Source organism: Gobius niger (genome assembly GCF_951799975.1).
Source record: "Gobius niger genome assembly, chromosome: 9".
Classification (NCBI taxonomy): Eukaryota; Metazoa; Chordata; class Actinopteri; order Gobiiformes; family Gobiidae; genus Gobius; species Gobius niger.
The window spans coordinates 29851974-29875110 of NC_136860.1; the positions used below are offsets into that span (position 1 = coordinate 29851974).

Genomic DNA, 23137 nt, shown 5'->3' on the forward strand with positions numbered 1-23137 from the left:
GAATTGATACTAGTATGCAGCGGAAAAGTTACAAGGCAAAATGTATACAGTTAGCAGCGTTTAAGATAGAAAATTGTGTTCACTAAGGAGATAACGTGGTCGTGGTCACGTGACAAGGTTCAGTGGCTGATGCAACAGTAGTCCGAGTAAACGCAACACCCGCCTTCTATATTGATCATTTAAGAAACGCAAACCTTGGGGGAGTTTTTAATGCTTGTTTTCTGTAAATGAGAACATGTGAAGAGTAAAATATAATTTATTGTTGAGACGATTCAGCCACTTTTACAAGACGTTGCTGACTGGGCTCAGCACCTTGGACAGAGACTCGATCCAAAGAAATGTCTACATGGTTTTGGATGCTGTTTATACCACAAAATGCACAATGGCGGTAAAAGTGAAAAAGTAAATGCAGAGATGTTTACTTCTATATCTAAAGTTTAGATATAGAAGTACATAACAAAAGATGATCAATGTCTGTGTGTGAAAACTTGGCTTCTGCAGTGTTTTGTGTAAACTCTTATCTCCAAACTATTTCAGCATACCCTGGAGCCAAACGCCTCACATTCTTCCAAGTAATATGAGTTCCTTTTATATCAGACTATGTAAAAACACATTTGTTTGGGTATTTATGATATGCTGTTCCTTCAACAGTGGAAGCACAAATAATAGAAACCATGTGGCGTGGTGCTCTTGTTTATTGGAAATAGTATTACAATCTGACAAGAACAAAATGACACATCTGCTGCCAACAGAAGCAACACTGCAACTTCAATATCGGCAAAAAATACAAGCCAAAACCAGTGGGAGGAGCTGAAGGAGACTGGGCTCTCATTGGAAGTGCTTGCTTTTGTCACCTGTTGTGATTGGCTGCCAGTGCTGGTCCCAAATGACTGACAGTTGCTGTAGCCAATGAGTTTAGGTGGAGATGATTATTGTAAAAAAAGAATACGGACAAAAGGTCTCTAGTTTTGAAGAAAAGCTTTTATTTCCTATTCCACACACATGCTTTAGCATGTCAGAAGTAGGTTTCATCCATACAAGCAGAGCCAGAGAGAGAGAGTCTGTGCAGGTTGCGGGTCAGTTCAGTTCAGGGCGGTGGGTTTGGTCTAGTGCTGGATCCTCCTGATGGACTGCACCTGGTTGGTGTGGGCCTGGGTGCTGTACTCGTTGTAGTGTCTGAACTCGCCTTGGCGTCTGTCCCTCTCCAGGATGTACTGGTAACCACGGTAACCGGGGAACTGGTAGGCCACCCAGCTGCAAGAGGCCACGTCATCTGTCAGTACTTATCCAGTACACATTTACAGCACACGTCTACAGCCATAAAACACTATGCACAAGAACAAATCATACAGACGAGCGCAGAGACTTACGCTCCAGAGTTGACTTTGATGGAGGGAACCTCCTTGCTGCACCAGCCCATGGCCTGTAGAGAGGGGTAGTCGTCGCACATCTCAAATTTACGGCCCTGGAAGTCCTCGCACTCGTACATGGTCACCTTACTGTCACTGTGGTTCTGCAGAGCAAGAAAAAGGACACACCATTAGATAAAGCATAGCAAAGTAGTAGTAGGTCATGCTAAAAGGGGTAAGCTTAATAGAAGTAGCAGTAGCAGTAGCAGTAGTAGTAGTACTCACAGCGCACTTGATGGGTCTGAAGGAGAGGAGGTGCTCGGTTCTGTAGCCACTGTTTCCGCTCCAGGCCTCGTAGCAGGGGTAGTCTCCCTTCTCCAGGATGAACTGCTGCCCCTGGAACTCGGGGTACTCGTAGCCCACCCAGCTGCACACACACACAAGGCACAGGAAATTAAAGAGGTCCAAGAGGCAATAGATGAATAAATCTAAAATTTAAAAACGCTATTCAATAACTGTCACAGAGCAATCAATCAGTGCTTTATATTGTGCTGTGATAGCTTCAAATAATAAAACTAAAAGCAATTGGGCAATAAGCATTCAAGCAAATACACAGCAGCGCCATGTTACTGATCTGTCCCAGTATGTTTCCATTTACTATTTAATATAACTATTATATCTATTATATTCTATAGTAAATGCTATCCTATCAGGGTATTTCTGTGTCCAATGATTGACAATGATTGGCAATTGTATTTTTTAATGCTCAATGCTCATATTTGATCCATTGACAGTCTTTAAGTAATCCAAATAATCCTTTTTTTTCCCCCTGTCCCCTGGTTTACTTTAAGTCAAAATTAAGGTTATTAACAACAATCTACAGTACATAAATTGTTATTACATTTGAAACATAGTGTCTTGGGCATGTGTTTTCAGATGATTTGCTTTGGGGTCTATGGTTGAAAAACACTGGTTTATCTCTAATATCTCTTATACTGGTCAAACTGCAGGCAATCACACAGCAGTAAGATGTTTATAAAATCCAGTCAGTTCATCTCTGAATGTGTTATATGTGTTATTTCCACCACCATCACTGATAATCAATCACTAAACCTGAAGCAATGTCGTCTATGAAGTCAAACTGTTGTTCAGAGCAGAGGCTAAAACACTGCAGCAGAAACCCCGAGAGCGGCATCTCCATTGTGAACGTAAGGGACAAAGTAAACACGCCTGGTTCAGCCCTGCTCCGGCCGCCGCTGCTGCTGCCTTTATCTGATCTACAGTCACTCACACAGTCGTGATCTTGTCTTTAAATATTTGTATATATGCAAAGCAAAAACACAAAATGTCTTTTCCAGAATAACTATAGAAGCTGTCCTAATTCATGATCTCTCAATAGAGTCAATTTAATAATATGTACTGCACTTCTCACAGCTAGATAGTATCCAACTTTCAAATAGTTATTTATCATAGAGACAGAGCAGTGATTGATGTTTGTTCAACTTATTTAGCATCAAAATGGCAGATCCCTTTAAAAAAAAACATGGCATTCATAACAGCAGAAGCCATCTTAAGTCTGAACCAGCATTGTTTATGTGTGTTTATAAGAATATTACAATGGATTTCCCAAAACTTACGGTCCGTTCTCGACCTTGATGGAGCGGATCTTGTTGAAGCCCCTCTCCATGATGTTCTGGCACTCCAGCATAAACTCACACCTCTTTCCCTGGAAGTTCTCCTCCTCCCAAACTGTGATTCTGAACTGGCCCATCTGCTCCATCTGTTGAGTGTTCATGGCTGCGACTGATCCCTTGAAGGGTTTGCTCTCTGAAAACGGGGCAAACGAAAACGTACAAGATTAGAGGTCTTAGAAGCAATGGTGATTGTCTAGAAGCAAATCTTTTAAAGTAAGGGGCCAGGTTCTTTCTCAATCCACAGTGAATAAATTCTCAATTGGGGAGAGCCTGGGATGAATGGCAAAACACATCCTAGCCCTGCTTTTTGAAAACTTGTGCTTCTATGGGACACACCTGGATGGGTGAGAGCTTATATAAACTACAAGGGATTTAGAAAATGACCACTCTCTTTGCGGATAAGGCAGTCGATCAATTTGCTTGCAATCGGACAACTTGGGCGAAACACTTTCCTACAGCAATAGAAAGGTGCTACTATGGGCTTTAGTGAAAAAAAAAAAAACATTTGTCGCGGGTTTTACACAAGACACCTAGTCACACTCCCAAAACTGTAGTTAAGAGCTTCCGTTACAATAATGGGAGGTAGATTGACAAGGAAGGGAAGGCTAACTCCTCTGCCACTCACTGCCCTCCCCAAACTCCATGTTGGTAAGGCGAAGACGTACACTTTTTCATTTCTTATAGAATCTGTTAAGGCCAGAGATGCAAGAGGAGAGAGAGAGAAAAAAAAATCCAACCATTTGTCATTTTTCAATTTCTGCACCTCACAAGATGGCTTCCCTTTCTTTAGATAACATCCCCGTGTACGGCACAAGGCCACACATACAAAGAAACGTCTTAAAGCGTACACACGGAGCATCACAAAAACACTAAGCAGCAGAAGGAATGAAAACTACAGTGGTTATACTTGAGAATACCAGAAACGCAATTCAAGGTAAATTTCGAAATGTGGCTTACTTTCATGTGCGACTTATACTTAGCTATTTCTACAACTTCTAATGCCTATAGCATGAAAACAGCCCAGTACAGATGACGGATCTTTTGTCAACGATAGAAAAGTCCTGCATAACTGAGAGTGTGCACAAACATCTACAAGTGTTACGGCAGGATCAGAATACTTATATTGAGGCTGTACTTTAAAGATACTACAATGTAAGAACGTATGGTAAAATTATTATTAAAGACCACACTGTTTTTACAAAAAACACATTGAAAATACACAAGCAAGAGAAATGAACCAGTTTGTTTCCAAATAAGCTCAAATATCTACATGAAAAATATATATTACAACTAAAAATCCCCAAACTGTAAGGTACAGTAAGTTTTATTTGTGCTTCCATGTTAGCTTTAGCAGTATCATTTGCATACACATTTTTTTTGTCTATAGTATACAGTAAATAATTACCTGTTTATAAATATTTAGTGCGGAGATACTCACAGACGTAGTGAGGTGGGACAGATCCAGATAATATTCAATGTCAGCGCTGGGTCCCTCGGGTGCGTTTTTATAGGCTGCTGCTTTGGGACTGGAGCCTTGCACACTCAGCAGCTGGACGTCCCGCTGAAAGGGGCACATGAGCCGGGTGCATTGTGGAGGGTCCAAAACGCCTTTGTGCCCAGAGCCCCCAAAGCCCTTAGTCATCAGTAACGGCAGGCCCAGGCTGACGCGCGGCCACACAAAGGCAACGCACTGACACGACACTTTGATTGGGGACGGGGGATAATGGACACATTCTGGGAGCTGATCCCCACACACTACGGCGCACTGGGGACAGTAGGTTTGGGTAAAGCAGAGGAAGAGGAGAGCAAGGGTCTGGAGCATTAATGTATTTTGTATATTGTCAAAAAAACTAATAAACTAAAGAAAAACCAAGACAAGAGTTGAAAATGTTGTCAACATGGGAGTCTTTTCACTTACAGCAGGTTATTGAGTCTAATCATGTTCAGTTTGTGTTATTCTCATTGTCTCCAGGGGAATTTGACCCATCCTTCACTGCCATAGGGGTAACCTGTCAGGGGCAAAGGGCGAATGCAATGCAGCACCCGGGATCCATCTCCAGAGGATTTTTCACAATGACCTATAACTGGGAGATTGACTGATTTGAGTAATTATTTACATTATTTACATGAACATTGTTGCAGAACAGAAAATAAATAAACCAAAACTCAAAAGGAGTAGGCCGAAGCAAGAAAGCTTATAAGTGCCTACCCCAATATTCAAAATTAGTTTACTTTCCGGCTACAGGCAATAGAGGTGATTATATTAGTGGTACTAGTGTTCATGAGATTTCACAGTACATCAGTAATACCTGAGTTATCCAGGCACAAACTCGGTCTTATACAGGCTCCTGGACAGCCGGAGCGAGCATATGCCTGTGTAAGTACAAGTAATTAGTATTTCATTTCTTTTTCATACATGGGCACACACACAACTCTGTGGGTGAACCCATTTACAGCATTGATAATTAGAAGCTTTTACATTTTGCAAGACGGAAATCTGATGAGACTTGAAACTTACATACTTAAGTTGTCTAGTATGTAAGATTTAGCCTATTGTGCATGTTTTAGTCGGATTTATCATAATGTAGAGATGTACCCATTTTTATTTAGTAAGACTTCATTTGAAATAATGGATCAATATAGTTGTGTTATGACATACTGCACCTCGATGTGATTTGATGATGCATGTCGGCAAAGTGACATCACTTTTTGACATGAAATTATAATTGATTCCTATTATTAAGTCGTTAAATGGATGGATAGTTTGTTACTGTCTTAAAAGTTGTCAGTTTGGGCCAAGGTACATAATATAGCGCAGCTGGTTCCCTATTATGAAACTGATTTACTGACAGCTGGATTATATAAGTCTATATATACCTCATACAGCGGTTAACCTCTCAGCTGTTTGCAGTCGTACTATATTGTAAATCAGCTGTGGTCTTTATTCTTTCTATTATGGCCCAGTGTGAACCCTCTGCCATGGTGACACCTCCTCCTGAAACCATGAACCCAGAAAATTCTGTTTTGTGAATGAAAAGCTTTGTGTTGAATGACTGCAGAGTTTAAATACTTCACATGCCACAGCAAGCGCCTGTTATAACCTTACATTTAGCGTGTTACAGACTCATATTACTTCTCAAATAAGGGAAATTTAAGGGAAATTCTTAATAGAAAATGCAACTTATTTCTTTTTTAGCAGCATATTTCTAAGTGTTTGTATTGTTTCTTTTATGTATTTTAGAAGCGGAACAACCTGTTAGTTTTGTTTGGTTTGTTTTTTCCAGTATCCACAGCCTAAGTATTTGCCTTTTTGAGCAAGTATAATGAACAATATTGTTAAAGGATGAGTCCAAATGTGCCAATAGTGCCATAATGTTTCCCTGCGTCACTGGCGACATCCAGTGGTGAAAGCTCGTATTACACCCAGTAAAATAGTGTCAACAACAGCATGTGGACTGTTTTTTAACACATGTCTCTCCGTCACTCACTACACATTGAACATTGTATAAAGCCGCATTGTGTCGAGTGAAAATAACAGTGTTTGCTCGGAGTCTGGTCGTTGTGTTGTACTATTGTCCCCTCTGTGCAGTGTGTACCGGGACATGTTGCAGCCAGCAGGTGATGTGCAGGTGAGAGCAGCCTGATAGACAAACATAATGACCTTTCTGAGTGGTGGTGAGGGTGGAAGGGGGGCATTGTGGATAAAATGGGGGCACAAAGAGCTATTCAATGTCTTAAAGTTTTTTGATGGATAACATCAGTTGCAAGGTCATTGGTTGCATAACTGACTCGAAATCATAACAACATCATAGCCTCCCAAGAACTGACTTCCTGTTTTGATCCAGCACGCCAAAATAAAAGCACACAGCTCACCTGTGTGATCAGTTTTCCAGGTACTTGCAACATTACAAGAATATAATCAAATACACACATTTTAAGTGTTTTGTCTGTTTATAGTTGAAAGTTGAACTAATGAACTGCTGAACTAATGAATAAGATGGTGCTTTTATTTTGGCGTGCTGGATCAAAACAGGAAGTCACTTCTTGGGCGTCGATCCAGCAAACCAAAATAAAAGCACCATCTCATTCATTAGTTCGGGAGTTTATTAGTTCAACTTTCTTTCTGCCTAACTATGACAAAACACTTAAAATGTGTGTATTTAATTATCTTCTTTTAATGTTGCAAGTACCTGCTGAACTAATCAATGAGACGAGCTGTGTGCTTTTGTTTTGGCGTGCTGGATCGAAACAGGAAGTCACTTCTTGGGCGGCGTTTTGTTCTGAAGTTATGCACAGAGTCAATTTTCATTTTATTTCAATGAAGCAGCAGTTTTAATGATGAAATGTTTGGCAGAAAAGTATTTTTTTTTAAATAACCTAAAGGTTATTGACGGAAGTGAGCGGGGGAAGTCTTTAGGAGTTACTGCGCGGACGTTTTGCTCCTCGTATCATTACGCCTCAGAATATAGTTCCCCTTTTTATTTGCTTATAAAATCGACATGTTACATTTCTGTGTAAATATACTTTGCATGAAAAGACTTCACGTAACTTTATTTAAATAGGAAACACGTGGAAGAGCTTGGTAGCTTCTATCGTGAGCTTTTTTGGAGCTATATGACATGTGGGAGAGGCTGCGTATGTGCTCCGTTTGCGTGACAGTGCGCACGGACAAAGACCAGACGGGGATATATTAACACGTCTAAGGCTAGGTAAGAACATGTCTTAGTATATAAAAACGGTGGCCTATTCCTTTAAAGCTGCTGACAGGAAGTGACATAGAAGAGGGTAATGCACCACAGCAGTTTGACTCATTTCTCATTGACGTAACATGGTTGGCATGGCAACAGTTTAAAATTGTTTACCCTCTCTCTATGTCACTTCCTGTCGGTGTCCAATAAGGAAACTACAAACATCACCAAAATGGCCAAGTTAACAATGTTTTAGCAAAAATTGTGTCTAATGTGTCATGTGCACTTTAACCCCCACCTGAACCGAGCACATTTTCACCAGGTTGGCTTCATCCAAATCTAGAAGTTTACCAAAAAGCATCAAAATAGAGACGGAAACGAGGATGAAAACACAACAAAAAAAGTGACAAAAGAAACGCAATGAAAAGTAACAAAAACGCTTCAAAAATGTGACAAAAGCCCCACGATAATGTGACAACACAGCTTTTACTTTTATAGGCCTTACAGTTTTTATATGAGGTGTTACACTGTTGCTCTCCAGTTGAGAAGCTTTTAGATTTGGGTAAAACCGAACTGGAAAAAATGCACTTGGGGGTACGAGGTTAAACATCGCAAATTTACTGATGGACTCACTTGTGTTTTATGTTGTGCTGTGTGTGTGCTGTTGGATGAATGTTCTTCTCCCCTTTTAAATTTCCCCCATGGATAATTTAAGTTACTTGAATTGAATTGAATTTTTTTTTTATAACAAACTGAGTGGTAGCGATTGAATTAAATTAACTTATCTTGACAATGCTACGTCTGCATACACCATAGAACATAAGTTGCCTATACAAAAGGAAAACAGACGACAAAAAATGTACACAAAAGAGAACGAAGAAGAACAAATCTAGCAAAAGAGAGAGAAAAAAAAGATACAAATGCTTCATCATTGGGTACACGGTACTGTTTACAAAATAATAAATGGGGACAAAACAGATTTCGGACTACTACTAGAAAAATACATATCCACTTTTTAAATGTACGGTGAGTAAATAGAAAGCAAAGAGAGTTCAATGTGTGTTGTTTTTATTTGCTCTCGGGTGAGATGGAAATGAGAAGCAACAGACGCACACACGGCCTGCAGCTAAACCAGCCTCTACAACCAGCGCAGCCAGAGTCACATGCAAATCCCCCCCCCCCCCGGCTTTATTTCCCTGTGAAATCAGCTGTGAGTGAGGCCAGGCACAAAGCTGCCCCTCATCTGATCCATCTTATCAGACGCACTGTAGAGAAGAGCAGTAACAGTACATTTTAAACATATATATAAAGGACTGAGGAGGAACTGAGCAGTGGTCATGTGACTGGGAGTCTAAAAGTGTGATAACTACATGGAAACAGGACACACACATTTTTCATGGTAGTAATGACGAATCCAAAACCTAACCCAGGACGACCAGGAAATGTGGTTAGTATATTCATGATAATAAGATGCAAAATACATTATCAATAACATTACTGTGCTGTAACGTGAAGTGCAGGATTGTATCTATGACGACACACACTGTTGGTTTAGTCAAATGACTCGCGTGACAGAAGAAGATGCTTTAAGTCTAGAACACGGGGTAGTTAACCTCCTACGACGCCTGCTTTATTCAACTTAAACTGTGAAACTAATCTATGATATAGACTCATTACATGCAAAGTGACACAAGTATATCCTTTATTTGTTATGATTCAGATTATTTTGGCCCAGCTTGTAAAAATCGCAAAATTAGAGTATTTTGAAAATGGACTGTAAGCCATAATCATCAGAATTATAACAAACAAAGGCTTGGCATAGCTCACTTTGCATGTAATGAGTCTATCATGTATTAGTTTCACAGTTTAAGTTGAATGACAGAAGTAAATGCACTTTTTCATGATATTCTAATTATATGATGAGCACCTGTGTAATATTATAGGTCTTTAGAACGCTGCGATGTCACCTGAAACCCGGCTATAGGCCAGTTTAACGCCTTTGAAAGCTTAGACCTGCAAAACTGATCTAAAACTGGATCTTTTTCCTTGCGTTATGATCGGATTTCTGTTTTTTTGGGGCTCTTTTTTTTTGCGTTTTCAACCCATTTTTTTTGTTACTTTTTTTTTACCTTTTCGCCGTGTTTTAGTGACTTTTTTAATACATTGTTGTCACTTTTTTGCCACTTTTTTGTTGCTGTTTTGTTGCGTTTTCATCCTTGTTTTTCTCGCAATTTTTTTCAAGAACCTTATAGATTTGGGTTATGTCAAACTGGAGAAAATGTGCTCGGTTCAGGTGAGTGGTAGTAGGTTAACAAAACGTTACCGCCCTGTTTAACAACTCTGCCAACTTTAGCTTTGTTTTTCACAGTTAAATGACCAAACCAAGAAACAAAGTTAAATATCAGTACACTCTCAATTAAACACTGATAAACCCTTGTTAAGATGTGGTCACTGACTTCAAAACCTCTCAGCTCACGCCTTTGTGTTTATGAATCAACGTGTGCATTAAATGTGAAAGAACTGTCCAAAATTGTTCCTAATATTTGAATGAGTCTGCATTTGTATCTTGTATTAATTCAACAGAAGACCTTTAATTCAAGCAATTTTAAGTCATTTATCTCATGATAGTGATTTTTCCAGTGTTGTGCTTTACTTTGAGCTAATAATCAGCGGCTTCGGCCCTCGGTCTGTTTACAATAAAGAAAATCGTCCCTCCGCCAAGAAAACTTGCTGACCCCTGATATAGGGAGTGCATTGCGGGGGTCCACAAAGCTCCAGTAAAATATGTTTTGATTGAGAATATACTATTGAGGCAACAATAAATAAATGAATAATAATGAGCCTGACAGGACTGTAACCTCGGCTTACACTTTTATTGCACTTAAGCCTGTGTCACAAGTCTCTACACTGTAGTCAGTATTCATTCCCTCAGCACATGGTGGTGGCAAACTACTATTGTAGCCACAGCCGCCCTGGGGCAGACTGTCCATTTACCACGTGATTATAATGTGTTGTTTATATCCGGATCTCTTCTTATGTAAGTGCCCTCTGCTGGACACGTGTGGAATTCTTTCCTTTCTTTATTTAAGCTGCCCCCTAGTGGCTGGAGAGATCATTCTGCTTATTTCTTTAAAAATCCATAACTCCGCACAGGAATGGCCCAGATACTTACTTTCTCAGGAATTTGTGCTCTATAAGTCAGGGGCAGGATTGAATCATCTCGTGGGCCGGATTTATCCCACGGGCCGCCTGTTGGAGACCACTGCTTTACATCCTGTCCAAAGTGGTTCGAACAGCGTTTTTATGTCACTTTTTTGTCATGATTTGTTGCTTTTTCATTGCTTTCCAGTCATGCTTCCACCACTCTTTTTGTTGTGTTTTCACCTTAGTTTTAGTCACTTTTTGTAGCTTTTTTGTTGCTTTTTAATCGCTTTGTTCCATTGCTTTTTTGTTGTGTGTTTGCCTCATTTTTGTCATATTTTTGTCGCTTTTCCAGCATGTTTTTTGTTGCTCTTTTGATGCTTTTTTGTTCTTGCTTTCGTCACAATTTTGAAGCTTTTTAAAAAAAAAAAGTTTTTAGATTTGGGTAAAGCCAAGCTGGAGAAAATGTGCTCGGTTCAGGTGGGGGCCAAGAGGTTAAAGTGCCCTGAAATAATGGAAACACTGTCAATTACATGAACACTTCCTACTGGGCACCCCCCCCCCCAAACCCCCACATTAGGTCAGAAATGATGAACATGATGAAATTGTGGCTTTACTTTGGGGTATTCGGCCTCAGCGCTGACTCGCCGACCCCGGCTCTAAATGTTATATTAACTCTGGCAGGAAGTCTCTCTTGTCTGGTCTCAGGTATTTGCATAGTCAGTGAGTCGGCCTGAGCACACGTTTGCATACAGCCTCACACAAAGCGCACACACAGACGACCCACGCGCTGAATAGATGTCCTTCTCCAGGTGGAAGGTTTCCATGGCGACTAATCCAGGTGGAGGTGATGCTGAGCCGACATCTGGCCTCCTCTCCACCTCGGCGATCGCTCAAAGGCCGAGGCAGCTGGACTGAGCGAGACAATCAATGTTTATGTGTGTTGATGAACACGGGCCGCCTGACATGCGAGTGTAAGGTTCCATGTGCTGTTTTTATTATTCTGTGCAGGAAACGATTAGGGAAAAGTGCTTTAAGAGTGTGTTTGTTGTCATGATCAAGCGAGGTTAAAGATATAGTAACAGTAACAGTAGTAAACACGGCTCGATAGTTGTAGTAGTGGCAGCTTTATATGGTTTAGTCTTTATAAGTCGAAAGGTTCTCCATTCGACTTTAGCCAAATCTAAAAGATTCATGGAAAAAAAGATCCAAATAGTGACAAAAACGAGACGTAATTGAGGATGAAAACACAGTAACAACAACATAAAAAAGCAACAAAAACACACAAAATTGGTGATTAAAAAATAAAGAAAAAGCAGCAAAAACGCAAACAAACAAAAAACACGATGAAAAAGCAACAAAAACACAAGACAAACAACAAAACTGCAGCATATGTTGTCAGCCCATTTTCGACAAAGTTTTTAAGCGCTTTCTTATTATTGTTGGTAAATCCTTCACTGTAAATAACAGTATTAATCTTTTTTGCTAATATTAAACACTGCCTTTTTTAATGTAATTGATTAAACCGGAAGCGCAATTATCATGTGACCTTGCAACGCGAGTTTAAAAGAGCTAGGCCCACAGCCTCAGAGCAGAAACTGTGGCGCAGTAGTGGGCCGTGGCCTAAGCCTTGTTACACCTGGGACGTGTAAGTGTCGTTTGTTAACCCATTTTAACTTAATCCCCAATATGCTGAAACCTATTTTATTGTTCGTTCACAGGGGACCTATGTTTACCTTTTTTCTGTAATATTTGAGCTCAAAATAAACTTTGAAAAGACAACTGATTCTCCCTGGTAATTCCGAGGGGGCAACACATAAATGCAGCAAAAAAGCCACAGAAAAGCAACAGAAAAGCAACAAAAAAGCTACAAAAAAGCTATAAAAAGCAACAAAAAAGCTACAAAAAAGCTACAAAAAAGCTACAAAAAAGCAACAAAAAAACAGCAAAAATCAGCAAAACCGCAACAAAAACGTGACATTTGGCACCAAAAATAGGACGAAAAAGTGGTGACGCCAGGTAAAATCAGATCAGTTTTGTAGATCTTTCTTTTCAAATGAGGCATTATGCTGGTCTATAGGCTGTAAACTCTCTAGTCGAGAAGCTTTTAGATTTGGGTAAAGCTGCACTAGACAAATTGCGCTTTGATAAGGTGGAGGTTAAGCAGTTCATCAAAAACTTTCAATTTCAATAATCGTCATGGGACTTTATGATCAGGTTTACAGACATTTCTTTGGCAGAAACAGCTCCTAGTTTTAGAGTGTGGGTTTGAACAAAAGTTAAGCCTAAGTTAATGATTCAGCTACAGACATGTATTTCATTATGAAAGAACAAAATTGAATGATCAATATGAAAATATATATTTAAATATAAATTCTGTGTCTTTAACCGAGTGCATTTTCTCCAGTTCAGCTTTACCCAAATCTGAAAGATTCTCAACTGAAGCTCCCGTGTAGCTCAGTGTAGCACCCCATTTGAAAGCTAAGGCCTAGAAAACCATATTTTTGGCACATTTTTGTCACAACTTTTGTTGTGTTTTCGTAGTTTTTGTCACTTTTTCTGTGGCTTCTTTTTCCCTCGCTTTTTCATCTTTTTTTTTTCTCGTGTTTTTGTCGTTCTTTTGTTGCTTTTTTGGGTCACTTTTTGGTTGTATTTTCATCCTCGTTTTTGTTGCTATTTTGACACTTTGCTCAACAAGCTTTTAGATTTGGGTAAACCCAAACTGGAGAAAATGTGCTCGGTTCAGGTGGGGGTTAAGAGGTTAAACTCAGTCCTGGAAACTGACTCTGACACTTGTTGCTATTCCTAAAAGTATGAAAGTGTCACTGTCCAGACCATAGAAACCAAAGTGAAAAGCTGAAGTGAGCGCAGCCTCGGGGCATTTGCATGTCTCCTCATTATCAGTAACTGTCAGAGGAGACAGCACACAGCCCCCGGCTCCTCTCTCCACCAGCCATTTCAAACTGAGAAAAACATTTGGGCCAAACAGGACACTAAATATAATCCTATTTCAGCAATACAGATACAGGCGTTTAGGCCGAATTAGGGAGGAGGGTCCCGGGGGTCCTGGGGGTGCTGCAGAGGTCAGCCATGTTGGACATATGCGTAAGTAAGGCTTGAAATATATTGGGGTAACATTTAACATTTTGAAATACTGTCCATAAGTTAACAGAAAGACAGTAACGATTAATAACGATGATTTAACCTCTTAAACAGAACAGAACAGAGCACATTCGCTCCGGTTTGACTTGACCCAAATTTAAAATGTTCTCGAAAAAAGCCTCAGAATAGTGACAAACACGAGACGTGAATGAGGATGAAAACGCAACAAAAGAAGAAGAAGAACATCTTTATTTCCATAGCGCCTTTCACAGACATATTCACAAAGCGCTTTACATGAGACAATTGTACATTCACTCCATACTCTCCATACTCCAAAAACGCAGTAAAACTGGTGACAGAAAAGTGATGAAAAAGCAACAAAACGGTAACAAAAAAGCGACAATAACACAGAAATACAGGTTACAAAAAGTTATCAAAAAGAAACAAAACAGTAACAAAAAAGCAACAATAACACAGTAAAACAGGTGACAGAAAAGTGATCAAAAAGCAACAAAACGGTGACAACAAAGTGATCAAAAAGCAACAAAACAGGCGACAAAAATGCAGTAAAACAGGTGACAGAAACAGTGATGAAAAAGCAACAAAACGGTGACAAAAAAGTGATCAAAAAGCAACAAAACAGCAACAAAACAGGCGACAAAAATGCAGTGAAACAGGTGACAGAAACAGTGATGAAAAAGCGGTGACAAAGAAGCAACAATAACTGTCTTTTAATTCTTAGCTTTCAAATGAGGTGTTGCACTTGCCTATAGGCTGAAATTCTTAGATTTGGGCATTGCTGGACTGCTGCGCTCGGTCAGGGTGGGGGTTAAGAGGTTAATAGTACACACAAGTAAAAGCTAAAAACAGATACAAAGTAGGGAATGACTGTGGACACGATTTCGAGTTGACCTGGAGCACCAACCACAGACAGTCGTCGAAATGTTACAAAACAGTGAAAACAAGCTTTCAATCAACGGCACCCTGATGAACACAGTTTCAGTGCAGAACGACTCAGAACCAGGTCAGATGACGACTTATGGGCTGTACGCAAAACGAAAAGCTCATGAAGTTAATAATCTTGAAGTGTCTCCTTTAATTTAGCTTCAATATCATTTTGTGCGTGTTACAACAATTTCCCACTATAACATCCAGATTACGCCGTGGGCCTGTCGTCCCTCAATAGCCCGCACCTGAATGAGCAGCCCTGGAGCATTCAGAGGCTGCATTATGTCTTATTGTGTCCTGTACAAATTCCATCCCGACTCAGTGTAAAGGGTGTAGCCGCGGTTGCACCCGTCGGGACAGTCGCTTTTAACCTGACAGGTAACCAGGATACCCAGGAGTGCGCGCGCTGCTCCCCTCTGGCTTTTAAACAAATATTGACTGGGAGCTTTAGGACAGGCAAATGGCTTCTCGCAGCGCACAAGTGATCACCAAAAGGAGATGGGCAGGATTTAGTTACATTTATTAAGTTACCTGTGTGCAAATAATACATCAATTGTGACATAGTTATCCTGACTTATAGTTTTAGCACAGTCAAGTGTTGGCAACAGTTGCTTTTTGATAAGAAAATATAGCAATGTGTCAAACAGGCCTGTAATAATCTATAATTTGGGATTTATTCATGTTTACTCTTCTTTATGCTTTAACTTCAGTCAGATAATATTGAAAGAAGAGCTTTGTTTCTATCAGGCGTCTCTGTATAGGGTTTGGCGTATAGGTCTGTGCAGGGGCGCTGACATTTTAGCTCCATAAACAACTGAGAGATTATCACCGAAGACTGTTTGACTTGGAATCAACCTGAAAATGTAATCTCACTGCAAACACAAAAGAGGAATTGGTGTCGTTTTTAATGTCATGCTGTTTAGACACACCGGCGCAGCATCGCAAGGCGGTTTGTGAGAAGATTTCTTAAAACGTCAGGCTTTATGAATGCAAGACCTGACCAAACCGCCTTGTGAATGTGTTTGTCTGACCATATGTTCAAATCAAACAGCAAACATGCAAAAAGCAGCTCCGTAATCAGCTTTAACAACGCACAACTGCTATACTGATAACATGAAGGATTTACCTATAGAGGGTAAAATAGAGGGATTTTTGTTTTTTTGAAAATATTTTATTAATTCATCAAAGTAAAACAATGAACAACACAATCCAGCCTGTTTAAAATTAGTCTCTCATCCTCCCCCAAAAGTCATACTTGCAAAATCTAAAATATCTGGATATGGATATGGTGTCTGTCTGTCTTCAGAAAACCCCAAATAACAACAAATCAACCCAACTGTTCATTGAGTGAAAGACTTCACCAAACCCCTGTGTAACCTACCATATGCTGCGACCACTGATTTAACATTGTGCATCCAAAGAGCAGATGGCTCATCAGATGTGTGTGGATAATGTTTAGTAAATGATTACCAAACCCTCCCATTAAGCCCCCTGTTTACTGTCCTTTAGCCCGAACCAGTGACGCAGGCAGTGGACAGAAATGAATATAGGGCTCATTGGAAAAAGCGGTGCTGTCATCACTTATGTGAGGAGAGTGCATCATCACTCATGTTATAAATGTCAAGGCCTTTGGGGCTGGACACAGGGACCATAAAAACATCCAGATCATTGTTTCAATTCTGAACAACACGGTTGAGATGATATAGCTTTTGCGAAAATATTGTCTAGCAATGAAATAGTCCAGAATTTGAAAAGCATGCAGTCTATGGGTTTCCATTGAAATGTGTATATCTATAAACTTACTTTGGCCTTTTACACTGTACATCTAGAATTGACAAGTGCTGTGTAGTGTGTAGCTAAATAGGCTTTATGTTCTCACTAGTTTTGAGCATGTTAAAAGTCAGTTTCCCCCATGCCTTATCTCTCACCAGCTGTATGCAAATGAACCGCTCTACCTATTCATTGAGACGCCCTGCACACCTGGAGCTTCAGTTAAACAAACTCTTTTATTAAAATTCATTGGGCACACATACACGGAAGTCTAAAGGTATTTTCCACATTACAGGTGTATTTCTATAGCTGAACTTGAGGTACATCCATCCACTCAACTCCATTAGCCCCTTTACACATGCGTTAAGACTGTGTCCCCATAGCTCCATCATTTGCATAGCAACAAACTTCACAAAATCAATACTCCTTGTTGGGAAAAGGAGAAAAAAAACTTCGTTATGGTCTTTAGTAGAAAGAGGTCTTTCCCGATGCCAATCCGTACCTGCGTAACGCGAGCCGAACGAACAAAACATCACCTTCAGGTATTGTACGTGAGGCTCAACGTGAAGCAAATACGGACATCAAAAGTCACCAAAATGACGCTCCATGAAGTTGTGTCCTCTCGTTTCTGTTAAAAAAGTCAGAAAGTGTTAGCAAAACAATTCAAATGTTGCGGGCAAAAACTTTGTTCGTGGAAAATGACACCCTACCTGGAGAAGAAGCGCAGGTGTGACGCATCTTTACGCGCACTGAATGTGTGGCGCCAGAGCCAGATACACACCTTTTATACCTGTGTCTCGTCTCTGCCCCTCTGTCCTCCTCCCCTCCCTCTCTCTCTCCCCCTCTCCCTCCTTCCCTCCAGTGCTCTGTGAGCGGGTAGCCCTGGCGCAGACACCTGTCGCACGGTGCGTTGCTCTGATCCAATATTGACACAAAGAGGGCGGGAGGAGTGCGCGCGGTAGATGCGGTAGTTCATAGTTAGTAGCATTATGTGCGCGTCCATCCTCCTCCTCTTCCCCAATCACCAGGCAACGTGCGTGACCTTTGTGCCCGCGCTGATGAGTAAAAGGCCCATTGTGAGGTCCCGACCAGCCGCCTCCGCGCGCAGGTCCCGACTTGATGGATCCCGCGCCATTTACATACGTAATGTGCCTTGCAAATTAGATCTACTTTGCGCGGAAAATGGCCTAACTTCGTTTGCTGATGCACAATTTGCTGGAAGAGCTAACAATCTGTTAAACATAAATGGCTAAAACTTATATAGAGTTCTCTCTATTCTGTTCATTGGCCAATTCTTGAAATTATAGGCTACACTACGGTGCCAACATTTACTTAAGACGACAGTTGAAGCAGTGACACCAAAGATTCATTCCAATAAAACATTTAATATATAAAGAATATGCCTACACTGCTCCACCAATTGAGATAATCCAACTTAGCTCTACCAGGTGTGTTGTGTACCGACTTGCAGAAATAACAAGACAAGTTCTAGTTAAAAAAAAACATTTGTGCACTTTATTCGTTTCATTTGTTTCGTCCAAGCATACAGTAACCACAGTATGTACAATGAAAAGTATTACATCTAACCATAGTGTCATAGAAAAGTTAATTGTGTGCCCTTTTTCTGTTTTCCGTTTCCCATCACCTCATGTTTCAGCAGCAACTGTTGCAGCCTCAGGACACAGGGCGACACGAGGAGTTAAAAATGGTCCTAAATAAACAAGACCGTTTGACTTGGTCTTTGAATCCCTGATTACGCAGCATCACCTGGAATGACAGCTCACTAAGACAACACAAGCGCTCTGTCAATTTATAAATTAGCAAGAAGACACTGGCGAGACAGGTGTTACCCGTGGCTCAACCCAATAGGACATTAAGAAAAGTACAAAATTGATTTAACATTTTTAGCAACACATATTATAGTCAATGTTAACAAAGCAGCACATTAACTCATGCCTACCATCTACTTTGTTAATAAAATATGAGTAGGTCTATAGAAGCTGGCTTTAAGGGATGGTCAATATTTAATACTGATGCAGGCTTTACATCTTTAGCTAAAAGGTGAAAAAAAATTGATGTAATATGGAGGTCCACCAAACATTTAAAAAAAATACTAGGTTTAAACATACTGGACCAGACATAATAGTATTTAATGGAAACCATCACATTGATCAGTTTTACCCATTTAGGCCTTATAAGTAAAACAAGTTGAATAAATTGGGAAAATATACTGAGCCACTTCAAATAAACCAAATAGGAAAGAAGAGTCAGCATATTTTTTCTTATATAAAGATTGACTCAATGTGCATTACAATATGGTCCACAGTAGAGCTGTGTTTGGAAATTTACATTTGAAACTGAAAAACGCAATGCAAATGAGTCTATTGTTGATTCAAGGCCAGTCTCTGCATGTACCCATCCCAGCCCGACTTCCTGTACGCCTCGGCTGCTTTCAGCCTATCAGGTGCCGCCAAGATCCCGCGTCCAACAATGATGACATCAGAGGCTTTGTTCTTGATCACCTCCTCTGGGGTGGAGTACTGCTGCCCCAGAGCATCCCCTTAAAGAGCAACAAACAGAAGATGAACATTTGCATGGCCTTTTGGAAAAGCTGTTGCCATCCTGTGTGCAATGGCTCCCCCTGCTGGTGATCAATGGACACTACAATGAGATTTTTTTTTAAACCCCCAGGCCAGTATTGTCAAAAACATTTTTATAAAAATAGAAAGCTCACACAAATCATAAAATAATGAGTGTTGCTAATCAGGTTCAGATCACGATATTTTCTATATATGTAACATGCTTACACTTTGCAGTATTAGTTACGGTTGCTATTGATTATGTTTTAATAGCCACTTGCAAGCTTGATTGTCAATACTACCTCCACTTTGCATTTGCACTCCTGGCGTCATGTGGATGAACTCTGGCCTCTTGCTTATCCTCTCACCACAGATAAAACCCATCACAAAGTCTGAATGCTCTTCTGCCATTTTCAGCTGCAAGACCAACAAACCAAAAATAAGCCAATAGTACATTTAAACAGGATGAATTGAAAAGAACAATAGTAAAGACAAACTGACCGCAGCTTGTGTGTATTCCCCTGTAGCCAGTGACCCTTGTGAGCTCATCTGTGCAATAAGCAGACAGCCCCGACCAAGAGGTTTCCCCACCGCACTGAGGCCTTTAACTACCCCAGGACCAGGAACGGCATGGGCGTTCACGATGTGGGACCAAGATGAGATCTGGTACAGCCCACCTGCAGAGACAGAAATCTTCAATTATCAACTAATAGACAACGCTACTTTGCTCAGCTCTTGCTCAGTCAGTATATCACCACATCTCACACTTATTTTACCCATATGTTCCAAGTCAATTAAAAGAATAATACATTTCTCTAATAAAATAAAAATCTACCTTCATATTGATGCTTGACCGTGTTCCCAATGTCAGCAAACTTGCGATCTTCAAATATTAAAAAGTTGTGTTTCCCAGCCAGTGTTTCCAGTTTCTGACCAACTTCCGAAGTGTAGTCCTTCAAAAAAAAAAAACACAAACCATTGTCACATTTATTATCCTTTAATAGCGCATTATCAATATTTAGATGGAGTCTGTTGTACCTTGAGTATGTCTATGTGCGTTTTGAGCAGGCAGATTTGGGAGCCGAGTGAATCTGCCAGTTCAAGTAACTCTTTACTGCTGGTTACGTCCGCTGAGACACAGAGGTTGGACTCCTTCTCCGCCATGATGTTAAGTAACTTTGACGCCAAGGGGTGAATCTCTGAAAATATCAAACACAATATAACAGTAAGAATTGTAGAAACAATGACGCAAAGTAATAAAAAAGTGGCTAAATTCGTTGCTTACTTGGTAGTCTGGCTCTTTCTGCATAACTCATCTCCTTGTGTTCGATACAGGGCTTCTTGGGGGCAGATACACCATTGCCATTTTTCTCATCTTTGGGTCTATGAGGAAAATAGCACTCGATTAACTTTTTCCACATTTTTGACATCACAAAATCCTAGCTAGGGTAAGAACACTGTACCTGAATGTGTTGTTATCCAGGATGAACTTCCGTACATCTTGAGCCATTTGTGCGTCGATTCGCTCGGCCGCCTGCAGCACGTTGAGCAGTTTGAACATGGAGATTATGGGGAGGAGACGGATTCCCTTGGACGCCAGCATCTCCACGCCACCCTGCTCTCTGTCCATCAAAACAATGGCATCCGTCACCTAAAAGACGAAAGCAGTTATACACCCTATGTTAAAATGTTATCAAGTCTTCAGAGCATAATAAGCTTGTGATGGACTGAGTAGCTTGGACGTTGGACAGAGGTGAAGATCTTCAAGTTATCTTTGGGAGGGTTGGGAATAGGGCTATGCAATTAATCGAAAATTCAATTATGATTTCAAAAATAGCGTAATCGAGAAAAAAACTATTAAGGACAAGTGCAGAGAATCCTTTTTCTGGAAGTTGTTTTGCTACACCTGGGGGAACATCAGAGCTTTATGATAAACTCTTAAAATTTTACTGATACTGATGACCACTGATAAGGCTGGGATGACGTGCTACGAGCAAATGCTTTGTTCCGACATAAACAAACAGTACTGTGTGATGATGTCATCAGGACGCACGCTTGGTTTGCTTGGGCAGGTGTGACAGAGATCCCTCAATAGAGGATTAGTTTAGATACGTGAGCATATTTATATAATTTGTACTTTAACTGTCCAAAGAAATATTTTGCATATGTGTTGATGGATAAATTAAATATATAGTCAACAAATAATCACGATTTTTATTTTTTCTATAATCGAGCAGCCCTAGTTGGGAATGGATAGTATTGAGTACAAAGAAGGCAGAAGGATGCTTAAGTTAGATTGAATAATAAAGTCTTGTACCTTAAGTCCTTCTTTGTAGAGCACTTCAGCCGTCTCAAAAATACTGGCTCCACTGGTCACGGTGTCTTCAATGATCAGACAAGCCTCTCCCTCTCGACAAATGCCCTCCACCATGCGTTTAGTGCCTGCAAAAACAGCACAACATTACAACAAAAAATAATACAATATTGAATGTTTGATATAATATATCAGCAAATTCTACAAAATGCGATATTAGATGAAGCAAGAAGCCGTAATGTACTATAACTCACTGAGGCCTTAATATCTGACTGAAATGCACATATTTTAACGCCAAGGCAGCCCAAAGCAAAAACATAGGAACATAATAGTGCACAAAAGATCCATTTCCCATCAGCCTTGAGGTCTGTCCCAGTGAAAGCGCTGACAAAGTTGCATTATCTCACTGACCATAGTCCTTGGCCTCCTTTCTCCTGATAAGCATGGGCAGCTCGTGTCTGGAGCAGATGATCGTGGCCAAAGGAAGGGCTGTGTACGGGACGCCGCACACACTGTCGAACTGGAGACCCTCATCCTGGACCTTCTGGTAAATCAGACTGGCCACCTGCAGGAAAACATCAGTAAAGGAATGTGCAATGGTGAAGTTTTGATGACTCCACACATATCTTCTGCAGTACTCATGGGAACCCCTCACAACTCCACTGTAATGTTTATAATGATCATCAAATCAAGTAATGCATATCAAAACATATACAAAACCATTATTATTGTGGTTGCTAGTTGGGGCCTGAGATTTGCAAAAATGTTAGTGATATTTTACAAGCGTTTCCTAATAATACGTATAACAAGTAAAAACAAATACACTATAGCTAACAGACAGAAAAATGCACGCTTTAAGCACGTCGTTTTATTAAAGTAAGCCTGTATGGGAAAACTACCAGCAACGCTTTTGTGTTGTTTTCCTACTATGCTGCCATTTAGACACAGACCGTGTGTACTGAAAACTTTTTTTTAACTACTTTGCTGAACTGAAGAAAAGTTTAGTGCAAGGGCAGTGTGTCTGAGTGTAGAGGATCAGCACGTGGTGTGTGTACCTGGTTCATGAGGGCTGGATGGGACACCAAAACTCGCAGGTCGATGTAAATAGGCGTCATTAACCCACTTTTGAGTTTATATTCCCCGAATTTCACCGCGTTTACATCGTGCAGTTTTAGGATAAGGCTGTCAACGTTGTCCATCTTTACGTGAGCTGTCGGTGACTGCAAAACAACCGAGGAAAGTCTCGTCGGGTTTGACTCAAGAGTTTCAGCGTTCGCTTCCTGAAACCGCCAGCACGAGCAGCTGAACATCCGTCAAGGCTCTTTCACACGAAAAGCATGCGCCATCTTGGATTTCAAAATAAAGTGTTGAATTTCAAAATTATACCAAAAAATATTGATGTAGTTTAGGATAATTAGGCTATGTATAATGTACTATACGGTTTTCTGTTTAAAAGTCACCACCAGGATTAAACTAACTGTTTTAATATGGGGACGCTGCAGTTGGTCAGGTCTATAGGTTCTGCAGTTTCAGCAACACCATGAGCCCAAAG

General features: G+C 40.4%; 2 protein-coding genes across 2 annotated transcripts; both read right to left on the reverse strand.

Annotated features, from left to right (window-relative positions):
* Window positions 1-925: 925 nt before the first annotated feature.
* On the reverse strand, window positions 926-4581 carry LOC306967891 (beta-crystallin A2-like). Its single transcript, XM_079563084.1, has 5 exons — window positions 4482-4581; window positions 2987-3176; window positions 1635-1776; window positions 1371-1513; window positions 926-1254 (listed from the first exon to the last, which is right to left on the reverse strand). The coding sequence occupies exons 2-5, from the start codon at window positions 3142-3144 to the stop codon at window positions 1107-1109; spliced, it is 591 nt and encodes a 196-aa protein (XP_079419210.1). The 5' UTR covers window positions 3145-3176; window positions 4482-4581; the 3' UTR covers window positions 926-1106.
* A 14259-nt stretch (window positions 4582-18840) lies between these two features.
* Window positions 18841-22865, reverse strand: umps (uridine monophosphate synthetase). The gene is made up of 10 exons (XM_079563256.1): window positions 22641-22865; window positions 21997-22150; window positions 21589-21713; window positions 20735-20922; window positions 20557-20654; window positions 20310-20470; window positions 20107-20224; window positions 19773-19948; window positions 19574-19688; window positions 18841-19252 (listed from the first exon to the last, which is right to left on the reverse strand). Exons 1-10 carry the CDS (start codon window positions 22782-22784, stop codon window positions 19074-19076), a joined length of 1458 nt encoding a protein of 485 aa, XP_079419382.1. The 5' UTR covers window positions 22785-22865; the 3' UTR covers window positions 18841-19073.
* Between the last annotated feature and the right edge of the window lie 272 nt (window positions 22866-23137).